At 38.1% G+C, this 19,107-nt stretch overlaps 1 protein-coding gene across 1 annotated transcript in view; it reads right to left on the reverse strand.

Annotated features, from left to right (window-relative positions):
• Positions 1-19,107, reverse strand: part of LDAH (lipid droplet associated hydrolase) — a 119,216-nt gene that overhangs the window by 25,797 nt on the left and 74,312 nt on the right. Inside the window, exon 5 of the mRNA XM_061990842.1 lies at positions 15,687-15,927. Within this exon, the coding sequence (XP_061846826.1) occupies positions 15,687-15,927 (241 nt within the window). The remainder of the gene's footprint in view (positions 1-15,686; positions 15,928-19,107) is intronic.

Genomic DNA, 19,107 nt, shown 5'->3' on the forward strand with positions numbered 1-19,107 from the left:
CTCCTAAAGATCTGGTTTTGAACCAGACTAAGATTTCTAGGAAAAAAATATATAGAAGCTCCTTAGCTTTTTCTGCCAACATATTTTTGCTTATTCAATTTGTTTATCTGGTTTAACAGTCTAAAGCCAATTTCAGCTTTGTGGCCTAAATCCATTCCCTCAAATCTGTACTGATGCATGTGCTGGACTGATACATTATGAGTTGGGCTGGGTCAGTGGGGTAATCCAAAGCACAGAAAATGAAGCATATAACATTAATCTTTGCAGTACCATAGCCTCTGTAAATTTTCTTTCATGTGGGTTTTTCACACAGCAACTTGGAAAGGAAAAGCAGGAAAAGCATTCAAAAAAACAACCAAAAAGACCAAAAGACTCAGAAAAGAAAATGTGCTTGCAAATCTACAGAAACTGGCCAATATACTTGGTGACAGCTGTAGAGCTCCAAAGCATTTTTATTACATCCTATTGCACCTCAAAATGCTGAGGCCCCTTGTAATTTATAAGCAGGTCACAGGAGCTTAATAACGAAGAAAAGCTATTACTATAATTTTCGAGTGCAAGAGCAAAATAAAAGATTTAATAAACACCATGTTTATTGTGCTTTTAACACATAAATACCTTCTTAAAATATCCTAACGTTTTATATGCAGTTCTTTCACATACACAGATTACCTTGAAAATGGAAGCCTTTCATTTATTCCCAGGTCAGCCTTACGAAATTAACTGCCAACTTAGTTTCTCCCCATGATCCTGCCCATGACCTTTTTCCTGCTCTGGTAGGATCATTCCCTCTCCATGGATTAAAGGTGATTAAGGATCAGTGTCAGTTTAGTCTCATACATTTGCTAAGCAGAGACGACATACTGTGCCAAAATGTGTTTGATTTATTTGTGGGGGTTTTGTGATACAGGAACCCTGATTGGGCTCAAATCAAGGATCCAGAAAGGAGTGCTTTATATCATTGGTAGCTCTTTAACCCAAAGTGTCAGAGCAAGGACTTAATATCCTTCAGTTAAATTATTAGTTTTCACTAACAATAATGACTGACATCAATCAAGCTTTTCAATGCTTAGGGTTATTTAACCAGTAATTCAATTAGCCACTTGTTAGAGGAATACCTGTATCTGTTGAGCTGAACTTCAAACACACTGACATATCCACAATGCAGTTGAACAATATAGGAAATAGAAGCTATCCAAATTTTTATGAAACACATGTCTAGCAGTACTTTTATTACTTTCTAAAGATTTCAGAGCTATATCCTAAAGTGATATGTTGTAAGTTAACTCTACGGACATCAATACATCTATGCTGCAATTTGGAAAGCTGTGCTAATTTCAGGGAAGAAATTATTCTAACTCAGGACAGATAAACTTTCGCCTTATACTTGATTCTTGAAGCAATACAGAGATTTCCTGTACTTGGAATGAAATATGTGTTTTTCTTCAAGTCTTTAAACTTCTTGCTTGATTACTGAATATCCAAAGATCACTTGCTTGCTTATTTGCAAGAAAAAGATTAGATTATGGTTATGTTAATCATAAACTCGCACTAGAAACTGAGAGGTTACATTGTGTTGTCTATGGGAATTCAAGATGAGTTGGAACTATGTCTGCATGGAAATAAATCTTATAAAAAATGACTTACACATGGCACACATATCTGTAAAATATAAACGAGAGTTACATATTTCCAACTTAACCCTGATAAACTTTGAGATATAAAAGCCCTGGATTAATTTAAAAACCTTTGCTGGGATAAGGAGATGAATTTACTGTGACAGAATAGACAGAAAGAGATGTCATACTAATGAAACAACAGAGACAACAACAAAGGAAAAACCCTTTTCAACTTCAATGGATAATGAATTTCAGGAAAGAATCAGATTAGTTCCTTTTCCAACAAAAATGAGTGGTTGTGAAGATAGCCCCAATCTGGACACTTTAATGGATGCACACGCACATTCTTTAATAGGTTGTTCATCAGTCTAAAGTAAACATTGACTACAAAGGGTTACCCGAGCTCACTTCACTTCCTTATTGCTGTTGGCTTCAGATTACGTTGACTCAATCAACAAGATTGTGGCTGTAGGTGTAAATTTATTAAGTCCCACACATGAAAATATTGCTCTGTTTTGTAAGTTAGTAGGAGCTATGGTCTGGAATGGGTACAGCGAGAAATATGAAGCCAAATTTTTACTTCATGGTCCAGATAGCTCAATTTCAACAGCATTAACCTTAGAAGAACATACTATATGATTTTCCAGAGTGGACAAATTCAGAGGAAAAGGAGACTACAGCTCTAACTTCATTTTGCTGCCCAAATGCAAATCTGGTGCTGCTACTCAATTGACTCTCTGAACACATGAATACAGAGAATGGGGAGACTTCTGCTGTCTTATTAAATCCATCATATATCAAGGTATTGTCTTTTTTCACCAAGAAAAATGTTTAAACTTTTTTTAGCTAGAACTGGAGGAGCTTGTAAGAGACCAGCAATCCCCTGGAGACTGCGGTGCAGGTTGAGAGTATTCCCTGTACTTCTACAGGGTTGTTCTGAGACCCTGCAGTATGGCAAATTTTTATCATCCCTCCTAGTCTCCTTCACCCATTCAGTACTTCTGGCTCCCTTGATTCTCTTCTCCACCTACAGAGAAACTATGCTTTAGATACTTCAAAAATATATCATATGTATTCTATTAGTTTAATTTTTCCACGTTGAATGTAATTTAGTTAATTCATGTATTTTTCAGTCAAGTAAAAAGTTCCAGCTGGTCTCTGTCCTATCTTGTGTTTGAGGCATTTAATAAAAGAGCTCACTATGATTAAAACACTCAAATCTGAAGTGTAAGCAGGCCCAGAAGAGATCCCTTTTGTATTTCAAAAATCTTTTCCGATTTATCTCTAATTAATTTGTAATACAAAGGAATATTGAGGTAGAAATCATCAGATTCTGTAAAAGGAAATCCACCACATATGATTTACAATCACCAAATCACAAATTTATACTGCGTATGATACAGTAAATACAATACAGCCAGTTACAGTATGAACCTCTCTGGGCCAAGAAACTAGCCAGTGACAACAAAGACAGTGGAAGTCACCAATTGTTTCGAATCCTCTTAATGAACTACAACCAAAATTTAGAGGTATATACCACTACAGAAGCGAAAAGAACAATGCCTTTACTAATTGGCAGTCTTTTCTACAACAGAGTTTTTGCCCCTTTGTTGGACGCATTTTGTTCTGACTTTTGCTGGAAACAACAGACTGGACAGGATAGACTGTGGATGTCATTTCCAGATATTAGTTCCTATGTAACTCCATAGTGTGTCTCAGTGTAGTAATGCTTACGTTCACCCAATTTTGAATTAATTTTTCAGTGATATTTGTCACCATCTCTAAGAAGAATATCTTACTAGGTTAGTACTATATTATCAGGGTCACAAGTACTGAACATCAGTTCTACTAGATAACAAAGTGAACAGTGGCTACAATTTGCTTACTTAGTCCACATTTCTTACAACAAAGTCTGAGTAAAGCTTTTAATTAGTTTGCCTCTCTGATATTAGAAACTTCTAGATTTACTCTTAAATCCAGGGCATAGGATAGTTCAAGACATAGCTTGATGGCTTAGACAATGATGATTTACCACTGTCTGCCTTTAATTGTATCATCATCAAGCACTCATTTGTTATAGAACAATCTGCTCTGTTGTTCCGCAAATGACACTCTGTAAAGACTGTAATTCCACATTAGCTCACTTTTGATAGTTTTTCCTCTTTTCACTGATTGACTTTGTAAAATGCCTTTCCTAGTCTATCTTACTCCCTTCAAATATCAAATGCACTGTCTTTTGCTTTGACTTACCAATTTCTCAGCTTCGGCTTTGACTATTGTGAAGTCAAATTTCCACAGTCTGTTTTCTCACAACTGTTTTCCAACAACTAAATTATTGCTGCTTTTGCAGGTATAAATATGGGCTTAGCTGCAGCATTGTACTAAACTGAGCCAGGAACTATATTCTGGCCCTGAGGCGAACTGGAATCAAATGATTTATTTTCAAAGAATTAACTTTTTCGTTCTATCCAAACTGTTTACTGAAGAATACATGGCAGTGCTGACTCCTGAACACTAGAAGGATGCTACTTGAGAAGGCTATAATCGTACCAGAAAATTCATTAATAATTAAACAGTATGGATGATCATACTCTACTGCTGGCAGAAGTCCTATACTCATTTAACTGATTTTGAAAGGTAACCTACCTATCTTTGGCAGGTCCCATTATAACATTTCTCTGCCTTGCATTCAATCTGCAGAATGCTGATTCACTCATATATTCAATCAGACAATGTCTGAACTTTCAGAACTGCTTTCAACTAATGCTTGGCATTTTCAGCCTATATTTTGGTTTCCTCAGACATTCTGTACCCCATCTGTTCATCTGTTTTGCTTGGTTCTCACTATGGTAAATTGCCCCTCATTAGAGTTCTTAAAGTCTGGATGTTACACTTGCATCTTTAATTACTGAATGTGAAATTGCAGGGCTGGAAGAGATCTTCAATAGTATTTTTGACTTAAGGAGAATCACTGTATTGTGTCATTTTGAGCACACAGGTATCCATCCTTGTACTTTGGAAGAACAGATGATGAAAGTTTCATCATCTTCTGATTCTGTGAAATCCAGTCTAGAATCCCCTTCCTGTCACTATCTAAAATGTAATCTGAATCACTTTTGTTGCAATCTACTCCATTACATACTACTTTATTCCTATACTTGAAAACTCTTACCATGTCCTTCAGTCATCTCTTGTTTAGTTTGAACTATTTTTTTCCCCTTGAAAGTCATAATTGCTTGACAACTGTTATGGTATTCATCTGATTAAATGTAGATATATAAAGCTTAATTTTTCTCCCTTCATAGTCAGTGAAAAGAACACAATCAATCTCATCCTAAAGCAGTCATCTAGATAGATTAGATAAGTATCACCTATATCACTCCACTGATTATGACAGGATTTTAAGGGGATCAGTGGATGAATAGAGCTCTGTGTTGCAGAGATGCTAAGTATTTCTGTCCTAGCACAAATGTTACCCTTTTGTTGATATAGTCAGCTGATCTCCCTCTTTCTGTTCCCCTTCATCTTTACATCTATACATGTACCTATACAAAAGGCAATGCATTATGAGAACTAGATGAAGAGTCTATATATTACTGATTCCTTCCTTTACAGACATCATCCAGGCTCCGTACTGCACTTTGGAAGGCTCCTAATTTTCTCAGAGAAAGTCTTAAATCCGTTTGTCATGGTTTGGTGGACATAATACTTAACAGGTCTCCCTGGATATCAGAACAAGTCCACCCATCCTTCTCAAGCATATTATGTCCCTTCATTTTGATATTCTAGTTCTGCCAGTTATCTCACCTATGTCTGTTAAGCCAATTAACTAATAGTTTTGATAATTTATAAAAGGCTTGCAATGCTACTTTATTTTCCATACTTTTGGCATTTACAGTACATTACCTGCACATCATCTAGCTCATCTGCCCTCTTCCTGTCAGTATTCCTTTGCTCTCTCATGAATTTCTTAGTCTACCACAAATTTATACCCTTCACAAAAGTGCTTTTGCTCATAATGATACAAAAGATTTCTCTTTCCCCTTAAACTCATCCTCAAGCCTTCACTAAATCTTTTAACATTAATCACCTTTTCATGGTTAACGAACTCAAAGCTCCCATGACATTGGTCTGCCTGAAAATGCTCCAACCTCCGTACACCTGTGCATACTTGCAAATATTCTTTTGAGGAAGTACAGTGGTTTTAATAACCATGTCTTATGCTCTATGAAAAACAAGCAACCTCATTACACTGTCATTAGTCTCTCACTCTCTATAGTTTGCTTCCACACATACTTCTTTCCCATGTTGACACTGCAACTTCCCAGGACAGTTCTGATGCTCCGCCTTACAAAACTATAATTTGCTGTCAGCTTTTTCACAGAACACATCTGCTATTTTGCCATTTAATTGCTATCATTGCTATTACTTTAGACTCTTGTTTGTGTTGGCTAAGGACCACAGTAGAGACTGTGGACACATTTTGACAGGTACTGGCAGTACTGCAGATAGAAAAACCTGAGATGATGCTTTTGCCACACACGGGACTCTCACAGAACCTTCACAGATTCTTAGTCTCCTTCTCCCAGAAGGCTTCACTGACATCTCCCTTAGTAAATCTGCCTGGAAGCAGGGTAATTACACAATAATCTGGTATTACAAAATGTTTGAGAAATATTTTAAAATATGGAAAACATTGGCAAGTTTTAAATCCCATTCCTGGCCTCTCTAAAGGCAAACTGGACAATATAGCAGTAAATTGATAATCTGCTGGTAACTGTAGCAAAACAGAAGAGTTCTAACCAACTGCCTGACTGCACCTTTTTTTGTAACTAAGAATGAGTTATACTATGTGGGAGTTTTAACAGTGCCAGTCAAGAGTCGGCTTCAATGTGTCAGAGGCTATGCAGAGAATCAGGAAAAACATCTTTTCTGCTACACTACTTCTAAATCTACAAACTACTTCTAAATCCATGACTGTTAATGGAGTTAGTTGCACACATGCATGCAGAGTTTTGCTTGTCCTTCTGAGGGACTACAAGCAGAGGGGCTGAAGAAGAAAACTGATTTTACTTCAATGGGATGACAATTACCAAAGACTACTATTTGCATGCGCAACAGAGCTCATCTGTACTTTGACATGTCGTAATGTGACTCTTTCAAAAGTCCTCTCAAGTCTAAAGCAAAATTAGTCAAATTGCAAAGCAATGAATCAATTCTGGTTTGGATTCCCACACTAAATCAAAATGCCCTGCAAAAGTTAGACTGAATTTCGGGAAATAAGTTTTCCCCAAGGAACGTACTACTATCTGGTCACATTTTTTTCCTGGTAAGTTGTTCATCTTATTCTAAGGTTCTTTAGAGGAATGTAACACTAGTTTTCTTTGCAGTTTATCCCTTATTTTTGAGGAAGCAATCTCTGTCATTCCTCACAAAGAGTCAGAAAACAGTGGTAAGAACTATTAATGCCAAACAGTAGTGTAATTTCCTACGGAGAAAACATATTTTCTACCGGTAATTATTGCCAACAGCAATCCTGGAAATATTGTATAACTTATTGTTTAAAACATCAAACAGAAGGAACTGCTTAGTATCAAGGATGACTAATGCAGGAACATGTGCTTCCACACATGCACATACACATTAGATAAAATGTTGATGTTTATAAGTTTACAAGATGCAAATATTGACTTTGGGTTCTGCTTAAGTTTATATGTGAATTGAGAATGGAAAACATACCAGTTAATATATAAAACCACGATCGACACAAATAGGCAGAAATAGCTGCACTTGTTATGATGGACTTCTCCAATCTGCTTGGTATTATAGTTGCAGGAAGATCACAACTATACAAGAAAACCAGTCAGCTGTGTTTGAGAAAGCATAGTGGGGCTGAAGGCAAAAATAAACAGTTATTCAACAATTACACCCAGGTGCTTTACAAACAATAGATGCTTTGTTGAGGAGTGCAAAAACCACTCATTTACTTTGTGTGATGAAGCATATGCAGGTTAAGTGGGGTGTGTGATGGAAACTGAAATATCTACGGTCTTAACCCTGCCCTGACTTAATTTGGAACAAATCCTATCATCACCAAGTGAGAGAACTATCCCTCAGCAGGAGAAATTAATCTCCAGTTTAAACTCTCACATACCCTGGACAATTGCTGTGCTGATGGGATTTCTGTCAGAGTCCAGTTTTTGGCCATAGCAATTGTCTGCTCTCTTATACTGCAAGAGGGGCATGGAACAGTCTGGTGTATGTAGTGCTCAGTCTCACATAGAGTGGCCAGAGTGGACAATGTCTGCAGCAATTTTGCATCTCCACACTGTGGCACCTACCTGAGCTCTACTGGGAATTAGTATACTTTTCTGGACAATGGTTTACTCAGGCCAGTAGCTATATGGAAGTCAGTTTAAGTGCTTTTCTGGATTAGAACCTGATGGTGACCCTTGAGGAACTCTCATGAAATGAGCAACTGGATCACACTTTTTCTGAACAAGATGAATGTTCTCTGAGGTGGAGTAGCTTTGATTAGTAAGAAAAAGGAACTTTACACCATCATTCATTAAACATAAACTTATTTTTAAAAAGCTCATTTTAAATACATCTGACCGTTGCACTGATCAGCAAGCAATCTCCTGCACCACCGGGTCTGCTCAAGGTAAGCCAGCATTTCCTCCACAGATCCAAGAAGATTTCTTCTTGGCAATATCATCATGTTAAAGAATCAGTCACGGGAGATGCTGAGTGTTGGTGGATATTTTCATGACAAGATGTGGCAGCACAGCAGACTGCAATACTTATTTAGGTGACTGTAGGAATTCTATCCAGAGCAGTGTCCTCCCTTAGGTGCAGGGAATGACAGGTATTGTATTAGTTGCCATATTTGTAAATGTCACCTAGAAAAACCCCTTTTTCCGAGACACAAATGCCTATAATTTACTCATGGGTATGGATTTAGCATGTGTTTAATTGCTTTGCTGGGACTGCATGATGAAGGAGTTCAATGAATCAAGCTAAATTCCCAACCAGTAGACACAAGTTATGACAGAGTCACGAGCTCTGCTTCAGATATTCCTGGGGAAGTTTAGACAGACACTTCTGAGACAAAAGGCATGAGCATACTGCAGATGGGAATCCTTCCCCTGAATTCAGGAGGCTTTGTATTTGGTCCAGGGAAAACAAAGTGCCAATTTGCAGATGACTATCTGGCACTGGCTAAACGCAGAGCAACTGTAGCTGCTAGCACTTAACTGGCATATACTTATTTTCAACATTCTTTCTGCTTTGTTGATGTTACCCCTTCCTTTTCATGCCATTTGCCACACATCATTAGACTCGCTGCAAATCTGTGGGAGTAAATGAAATCCCTGGGGATGAAACCCCGCCAGGGGTGAATAAACAATCTCCCCTTCCCCAACCAAATCCCAACTGTGCCTCACATTTCATGGAAACGATCAGCAGTTCCACTATCAAAACATTCACGTCTTATGACTAATATTTATGATGAGAGTTTTTCTTATGTTGTGTTTCCCCTCCCCCCACAAAGAGGAATAATTAACAGAAATAAACGCACTGAGAAATTTCCACATTATTACTATTATTTTCACAAGGCTTTCACAGGAAAGTAAAAGCTTTTGCAACTAATAAAAGTCCTTGTTGAACATCTTTCTTTCGGAAATGAGGTAAATTATGAAGCAGATTGATTTAAAAAATAAATAGGACTATAAATACATAAAAGTCATTGCCTTCCTCCAGTAATTTAATATGAGCATCCTACTCTACAAAAAGGAAAAGTTTAGTTCACTCACAGAAAGAATAAAGCAGATGTGAGTTTTTTCCGTCAGCTTAAGTGCTGCCTTGGTAAGGTGAGTTGTCCGACTACATAAAACAAACATTTTAGTCAGGCATCACACAGGAAAATAAACAGTAGCAGAGGAAACATGAAAATATTAAAGACTGTTATTCTTTGGCCCCTTTTCCTGCAAAGCAGGTGATAAAATATTACTGTGTTTCCACAGGTAAGGAAACACGCTCTTAAACACTTTGCAGAAATACATATTACAATCATCACTTAAAATGTCAGAAGTGGATAGGACTCAACTGTGACAGCACATAGGAGCCTGCCGAGAAACTGCAGAAGTGGAGGATTTAGCACACCAGGTCCAACTATCAGGCTAGCTAAAGCAGCCTTCAAACCCCTGGCAATATCTGGCAGCAGTGAATTTAGATACAGGCAAAACACATCTTTTTAGAGAACTAACTTCAGGAAAGATGGCTTCTCTTGAATCCTAATTACTTAGATGCTAGCGAGAGGGAGATTATCTGCTGTATCACTTTGATTTCTTCCTGCCTCACTGAGTACCAAAGAATGCATTATAGGAAGACGAGAGAAGAGCTAAGCTTCATCCTTTCCGTTCACCTGTGACATATAACACTACACCGTACAGATTTAACATGATTTAGTTTATGTAGACATAATTTATGTATTATGCCACTAATTTACGTTCTCCATGAAATTTTGTCTAGGTATAGACCATGTCTGAAATGCTATCCATATTTAATTATAAAACTAGAAAAATACCCTTAAAATGATTTCTGCATTATAGTCAGGAGTTATCTAAAACTTACATTAATCAGAGGAAACAAAGCAATCAGTTTTAACTACCTTTGATTTCAGTCAGCCTTGAAAATCAACTTGGAAATGCACGGGTCTAGGTTTCAAGATCTGCACAGTTGTCCAGTGGTGAGGGGGGAAAGGAAACTTCTATTCTCCTGGCCACTATGAAAAATGAAGGTGTGTGATTTCAAGGTGCTACCTGAAATCCATTGTGGTATTGGTTTCCGTCTCTATTTTAAAATGCACTGCACACAGATCAGTGTGTCCTAGCCAATGTGTTTTGTGGAAGCTGCTCATGACTATCCTAAGTATATATAAGGTTAAACTTAAGGTTAAGCAAGTACAGTTCTGCTGCTGATCAGCTAGGGGATGCTCGGCAAAACCTCATCTCTTGTCTGGAATATTGGGTTAATTTTTAAAAGTGCTAGTAGAGTGTTTGAAATTATGACATCTAGATGAGACTATAATGTGCAACTCTCCCTTGGCCATGTATGCCTCAAGGAAGAATTTTAGTTCCATTCAGCATGGACTTTTCGTGGAACAAAATCAAGAGCTCTGATGAATTTAGAGGTGCTCATCATATCTTGTGTTACTTTTAGGAATTACATTTTAATTTCAGTGCAAGAAAAGAACACTGTTTTGATTTGAAATGAAAGAAAGAAAACTAAAATTCAGCTATGTGTTTATACAGCTTTTTAAAATAGTCTTTGGATGGCAAAGCACTCTTATTTCACTATTTCAGACAAGTTTGTTTATCAAATGTTTACCTGATAGTTTAAATGCTGTTTTTAAACTCAGAAAAATATAAGCAGAATAGGTGGAGGCACTATCGAGTACCAGGAACACACCACCATGCACTGTCCATTATCCAAGTATTTCAGTTCTTACAGAATTTTGCCCCAAAAAGAACTGTCCAAAAATTACCCATCTTACCTGTAAAGAAATTGAGGTGAAGATAAGAAACAAAGAACAGAACTCTCAGTAGAAACCAGCAGCTTTAAATTCTAACGCAGCCAAAGCATGGGATATCTGAGTGTCCTGGCAGCAACAGTAAAGGCTGCATGGAAAACTGAGAGCAAATTGTTTTCTGATGTCTGCAGCAAAATAAGCAGTCTCCTCTGTTTTTAGGTATCTAGCACAGAGATGGTCCCTTTGAGGTCAGTAAAGAGAAATCATGGTCTGTAGAGTACGATTCACCTGTCCTGCAGAGATTTCAACTATTTGGACAGCACGATGTCCACAGTGGTCAGATGAAGATCATCCATAATATCACATTTAAGCTCTCTCCAATTAAGATGAGAGAATTGGAATAGAAACAGATCTTGAGACATGTCAACTCCAAAGGCTAGGATAATTCAAAGCCATAATGAAATTTTCCAGTTGGGTCCCTGGAGATAAAATTTTAAAATAACTTGTCAATATAAAAGCTTATGTTCCCTTTTCATAGCACCTGGAAGCCTGTGCTTTATTGGCTTTTGATACACATTTATCTCCCAGATGCTATTTGACAGTTCTGCAAATTATCCGATGAGAAAGCTTTGGCACTATGGAACTTGAGAGATGTAATTTTGCCATCCTGTACAGCCGACAGAGGCAAGTAGCTACTGCTGGGACACAAGCCTCAATACCTCAGTCGGGACTTTTGCTTCTTATGCAGTCCTGCGGGCACAAGAGTGGAGGGTTTCAAAATGTCTTAGCTCTTTTCTTTCTCCGTAGAAAAGGGAAATGCAAACACTCCTCATGAAATCTGAATGTCTCCACACTTGGAACAAGATAAAATTTGAAACCAAACTCTGAAGTTTAATCTTAGTTTCTTGTCGTCTGACGTCTCTTGGATGCTTAAAATAAACTGGAAATCTACTGTCTCCAGTCTGCATTCGTGTGACAGCCTGAACCCATCTGAACCCCTCACTTCAGGTTTCTGAGTGTCCTTCTTCCCAACCTGCCTGAACTGCATGAAGCAGACCTTCCCCTGCCCCAGACTGCTGTGCTCCCCTGCTCCCCGAATAGGTTAAACAAACAGAGAGATTCCTCCAAGGGACTCGCAGGTTCAAGATCACAAAGGATACGCTGCATTATGGCCGACTGGAGGTTTTTCTTGCTATTGTGCTTATCTGTATCTTCACTGTCATACAGACGTTAACCTCTGACCTGCAAGCCCGGCTCTTGAAAAAGCCTTGCGGTGTTTACCCATTATGTAATGTCTGTGCTTTTGTGGAAATTCTACAGAAACAAATGGAGGAAGTTTGCCAGTCAAACGGCCGGACAATAAATCCTGTCCCATGTAGATAGAATGGTTTACTGTCACTGTAAGTCTGCTACTGGCATCTGTCACCAAAGAAATGTTTACAAATTTCAACGTGCTGCAGTGCCAAACTATTCCAGCCTTGTGGGACTGTACATGATTTGTAGAACAACCACCACTGTGCTAGATAGGGGTAGCCTTGTTTTGCTAGCCTGAATAAACAGAGTGACAATGTTTCAGATAATTCAAGGTCACTAATGTCCAATTTTTCTCTCTATTCATCTCCTGTGTTCATGAATACAAGTAACCAGCTGCTAGTTTCTTTACTGTAATGCCTCTGTGACTCTGCCGTAAGAAACTTCTGCTAGAAGTTTAATCCAGGTAGGCAAACTAACTTTAGATCCTTTTGCGTATTTATAATAGGTCCTTTACTATTTGTATGTGTATTTTCATCCTTCCTTACAATCCATTTTTTTTACAATCCCTGCTGTCTCTCCTCTTTCTGCACTATTGCCCCTTTGGGATAAGGTGTTACATCGTGTTACCTTTCTCCACAGTATCACCACAACGCCTTCTGCTGTGTGACTGAGGCTTCTATATACCACCAACTACGAAGTTAGGACAACGGAAACATGAATTTGGACAAGAAGCAGGAGCAAACATAGTTTGAAACAGTGGGACAGATAGGTAATACAATTCTTCCTTCGCCGACTCTTTCAACCAAGGGCCTGATTCTGCTGCCACTGAATGGAGCTTTTCACTCTCGATGTCAACAGGAGTGGCACTCAGGCTTAAGGGTTCTGCTGTAATTAAGTCTTCAAATCTCATTTCCTTTCAGAGGAGAGAAAACATTGTTGTGACTAAGCTTTGGATGTGGTAACAAATCCCTGGCAGGTTGGTTTGTTTTAACGGACGTATTAGTTTTAAGGAAACTTTTACCATCTTTTCTGCCCTTAATCACAGCTTTTATTACAATTACAGTAATGAACAGATGTACTTGCCAAAGGCAATATGTGTATTTTTAATGAGCTGACATGCAACCTTCTCGGAGAGGAGGAACAACTTCATTTTCTAAACATTTCTGAACCATATCTAGCAGTTTATTAAGGGACAGGGAATCAAACAGAAAAACATTCACCACAAGTTCAGAGGCTTCAGTCACTCCCAGATGAGTGGTCCTGTAAGACCACTGGTGACCTGCTGGTTGTGCTAGGTTTAGCAAATTTTTGCTGAATGACTACGTTTTCTATTGTCTGCAAACAATACAAGAGAAGGTTAACAGGCAGTATCCGGAAAGTCTTAAGATTATTAATCCACACACATGGTCCTGAGTTGTTGGGTTGTAAAACATCACCAGCTTCCAAAGACAAAAACCAAAGGGGAATTCTGCTCAAGAGAGATGATATCACAAGCCCAAGGGAACTAGTTGCATCACTAAGGTCTATTTATGAAAGTTTTACAACACATTGGCTCATGGGGGGTTTCATTCTGCTAAAATGAATTCAGTCAATGATTTGAACATAGGCAGATCACATTCTATGAGTATAAGAGACTTCAGCCTGGTTTCTTGCCTCAATTTACCTCACATCTTGGACACAGATCAGACAGTGGTGCAGAAAGAAAACTGCAACAGGCTTACACATACATCCTAACCAGGCTCATTCAGTCCAGGACTAAAGAGCTCGGAGAGTCAGGCTCTAACACCAGCATACAGAATCTGTTCTGTTACATTATTCTTGCCACTGCTGTGGTCTGGGCCAAGCAGCCCTCACCAACAATGGCTGGCTATGGTTTTTTGGAGGTTAATGCAGGCCAAGGATCATTTCCAACAAAATTCTGGATGTGGATAACCTGTTTTTAGAGGTAAAAGTTTATCTGTGGGGACCAGAGGAAGATTCCTGGCTTATGAAGATGTGACCTCACAGACCTTCACATACCTTTTGCCAAGACTAAACTATCAAAGGAAGAAACCTGAAAGCCTAGTGTACATATGACTGTGCGCTTGCTTTCTCCTCTGTCACCATGAACCTGCCAGAAATTAACAGGAACTGAAGCAACAGACCACAGGACTCCTGTCAGAAGTTTACATTATCAACTAGGAATCTGATTTTGTCAGGCACAGGGTACTGCGGGGTAGTGACTGTCATTATGTTAGGTTCGTACAACATAAACAGCACTGTCTAAGTTTGGCAGCAAGAACCCTCACTGCACATCCTGCTTTCAGTCTCTGTACAGTTCTAGAACAAGCCTCCAATATCGACCAACACATCCACAGATATCCAGGAAAAGTATAGGACTTCATGGACTTCATTGCAGTTACTCAGGCACATCTGTTCGGATGATTAGTAGGCAAAATTTAACTGATAGAAGACAGAGCACAACTGGAAATGTAGGAATGTGTTTTTACTACTATTAATGCAATCAAAACTTCCTTCTCACTATTATTACTGTGTTAGCATGTCAATTCTACTCCAAATTGTTTTCAACTGCTCATTTACTAAAATACCTGGAGTATAGCGCAATCCACATTCTGGTTCTCATTCTAAACTTAATTTATCTGAAATTATTTCCTCTCTTGAAGCTGTTTCTCTTGCTAGAATGTGTAAAATATGCATACAATATGCACTGGAGGTACGTTAATCTTTTATCTTTCTCTGTATGCCTCCAAAACTGCTGAAATTCTTCTGTGCTTACGGTAACTTCTACGTGTCTTTGTAGGCTAAAGGCTCTTTTCTGAGTTTACCAATATTCCAATTTAGATGACAAAATCTATACAGCTGCTTATATCATAGCCTTAAAAAAAGAAGATGTTAAGAACTCCTTGTGAAACTGACAAGTGATCTACTTTCATCATCAAAAGTGAATGAAATGCAAAAAAGTAAGCAGAGGTAAGTAATATAAACTTGATTGTGAAATAGTGCTTAATCACGAGATGCTGTTAGTAGTATAGGTCAGTCTTCTCAAGAAATATATATAGTTTGGGCAAATTTTTTGTTATATTTCTCTTCAGATGGTTTTTAATTCACTTATTTGAGATTTTCCTGTACCCATGGTCTTAATTTGAGAAAAGATTAGATCTTTCCTTCTTAAAAACTTATTCATGCTTTAGTATTAAGCTTTTTCCCACTAAACTACATCAACAATTACTAAATGAAAACAATACAAAAGCTGGTGTAACAAAAATAAAAAAGGTGCTCACCAATGCAGTCCACGCTGAAGAGATTTACAGAGGTTGTTATGGAAGACTCATCACAGGTCTTCATTCCTCGCAGAGCAAACCGCACCAGGGAGGCTTTGACTCCCTCTGGTAGGAAGGACAGCAGGTAGACGGGCATGTACAGAATGTAACGAAGTTTGCACAGCAAAGGGGTCATGAGCTTTCCTTGAGGGGACTGAGCCATACGCTCTATTGTCGGGAACAGCAGCACAGAGCGAAGAACCTGTCAGGCCACGAGAGAAAGACTGTCAGCAAAGCCCTACAGCACCAGATCCTAATATGGGAGACTCTGCTCTTAAACAAGTCTCCACTTGAAATAGGAGGGTTGGGTTTCCAGGCGCGTTGCCCTTAAGACACGTTGGCAGGCTTTGTGGTGTGCCCAGGTTATGCTTTTTAAAAGACAGTCCAAAAAAGTACATGGTGATGAACTGCTCAGTTTTACGGGTAAGAAGAAGCAGCGCTGTACAGGAAAGTTGCTTTTGGGAGGATGGCTGACACCAGCAGGCCTCACTCTGGTCCAGGAGCGTGCTTTTAAATCAGCAAATGTATTTTGCTCTTTCTATTTCATCATCTGAAAAACTATTTCTCTAAGTAAAACCAACTAAGCAAATTAAAAATATATTAGCCATTGTGATGGCAACTTTATAGCTTGATAACATGAAGGGTTTCCAATTTGCTCTTCAATATGGATAAACTTGGTCAGAACAAGAGTCTCAACACAAAGTTCATTCTCAAAGATGTGTACAGTGGTGCACAGTATTGCTTTTTTATGTTATAATGAAATAGATGTATTGTAAAGCTGGAAATTATTTCATGTTATAATATTAAAACACATTGTATCCTTAAAATGGAATGATATTAAGGATATCATTCATAAAAACCCACCCACCCTATCCAAAATTGAATTAACATACCTAATCTCAATTATATGTAAATGTTAAGATCAAACAAATATTCCAAAATATACCTGACCCTTTTTCTGAAAGTAAAAACATACTGAAAGAACTTATACAGGAAAAATCCTCAGACACATAACTACAGCACCTGACAGAATTATCAAGAAAGGAAAGTAAGATACTGCATTTACAGATAATTAGGTATAAATTGCTGTGTTTTGTTGGTGACTCTGTGTAAATAAAACAGATGTAGTTATATATGTCTGCTCATTGCAGGTATCATTCTAGGTGCTGTGGAAATTAGATTCATATTTTTCTAAATAATATTTTAAAATAATTGTCTTTACTCTCAGATGAGACTCAGCTAATGTGTGCCACTGTGTCTGCGTGCAGTACCCAGTCTCAGCAGCTGCCCAGTGGAAGGCAGGCCAGGCCAACAAGAGATGCTTATAAGACCTAGGCATAGTAACAGAGTAAACAGTAGAAATTCAGGAAATATCAGTAACTTGCCATGCTGTACTTTCCACAATATTTTAAAAGCAGACTTCAAAAGTGCTATTTGTATCGAATACAGAACTATTTCAAGAATTCCTTCTACCTTCCAGCTGATACTACTTTGGTTTTAAGCAAAGAAAAATACATTCTCAGGGAAATCAATCCTCCACCTCTTTCTTATTAAAGGCAACTAGCAGCTGAGGTATAGGAATGCAAGACTTGTACTAAATTATATGGTAGTTTCGTGATATTTCAGCTAGGAGCTGAAGTCAAACTGTAGTGATCTAAAGCAGATTTGACCTGTGTTCCTAGGCACACATTAATCCTTTGACATTACCGTTTATAGATACCGGATTAGTTGCTTGGAGTGTTATACTAAGGAGGAAAAAGCACAAATCAAGAAAGCTGCTACAATATCCCATGCATTCCTGAATATTTAATGGCACACAAATTTAAAAGATGGTGGTAAGACAAAGGATAATTTCATTTAGTTTCTTTCTTTTTTTAATCTTTTGCAGACAATAAGATATGTAAAATTCATATTTTTCAAACATTGTTGGATTCTTGAGTCAGGAAATTTTGAAATGTGCATTGGATTGCAGAATTGTTTAAAGATGTAGTTCAATTTCTTTTCAGTACGACTGCAGATGCAATAGAATTAGCATAGTTTGTTACAATGGCGCACTTGTTCATAAAACATGTCATATTTGTATCTTGAAATAAGTGAAATACAAATATACAGGTAAAATGAAGGAAAATAATGAGATTCAAATGCTTTTTTTTTTTTTTACTTTTAAAATGCTAGGATTTTATCTACATGGAATTTACAGTAGCTGAAATCAAGTAGATGGCACAGACTTATATTCAAGTTTCAGATTATAATAAGACCAGTCATTCTGAAGATGGAGTACATTGCCCATCATAAGCAACAGATATTATGACAGCTATGAATGCCACAATAGGTACCATTAAGTAATGTGTAAAGGTTAGCAATCCCTTTCTTTATGGAAACCCTTCTCATACATAATGACAGAACATTTTTGTGATAACAATCACTCAAAATACAACAAACATCACACACAACTAGAGAGAGAAATCCAGATTTACTTGGTTTAAGTTACCCTCGACTCCAAGTCCAGTGATTTTTATTGCTAAAGCACCTAGGAAAGCAGAGAGCTGGAAAACTAGAGACATTCATTAGTTACAGAGACCTGAGTGGATGTGGGAGACTACTGAAAGCTGGCCAGTGAAGCTACGAAGACAAACACGTCATGTGCCAAGGAGTCACTGAGAGCTGTGGGTTATCACCCACCCTTGCTGTGCTTTGATCAACTCTCTAAAAACCGTATACGTATTCTTACATTATCCAGGAACTGTCACTGCTGATTGTGCTGACAATAAAGAGTATTTGTAAAATGTCATTCAACTAATCTAACAGTTATTTATTGAACATGCTATTAAACAGCAAGATTTCAACACTCAGGATAACACATACGTTAATGTTCAATGTGTGAAGCATAGATGCTCTTTGGGTTAGTGACCAGGCAGCTGCTTCTATTTTGATTATTAATTTTTAACTCTTTAAATTACACAGGGACCAAGATCTGAATGATTCAAGGGAATGTAATCTGATGCAGTTTCACTGAAATGTTAGATCTTGTTAACAATAAAAAGCTAACAGTGTGCCCAGGTGGCCAAGAAGGCCAATGGCATCCTGGCCTGTATCAGGAACAGTGTTGTCAGCAGGAAGAGGGAGGTGATCATGCCCCTGTACTTGGCTTTGGTGAGGCTGCAACTCGAATATTGTGTCTAGTTTTGGGGCCTCTCTCCAGGAAGGACACTGAGGTGCTGGAGAGGATCCAGAGACAGGCTACCAAGCTAGGAAAGGATTTGGAGCACATCTCATACGAGGAACGGCTGAGGGATCTGGGGTTGTTTAGCCTGGAGAAAAGAAGGCTCAGGGGAGACCTTATAGCTCTATACAACTACCTGAAAGGAAGTTGTAGCAAGGC

This window comes from Colius striatus, chromosome 2 (genome assembly GCF_028858725.1).
Source record: "Colius striatus isolate bColStr4 chromosome 2, bColStr4.1.hap1, whole genome shotgun sequence".
Taxonomy (NCBI): Eukaryota; Metazoa; Chordata; class Aves; order Coliiformes; family Coliidae; genus Colius; species Colius striatus.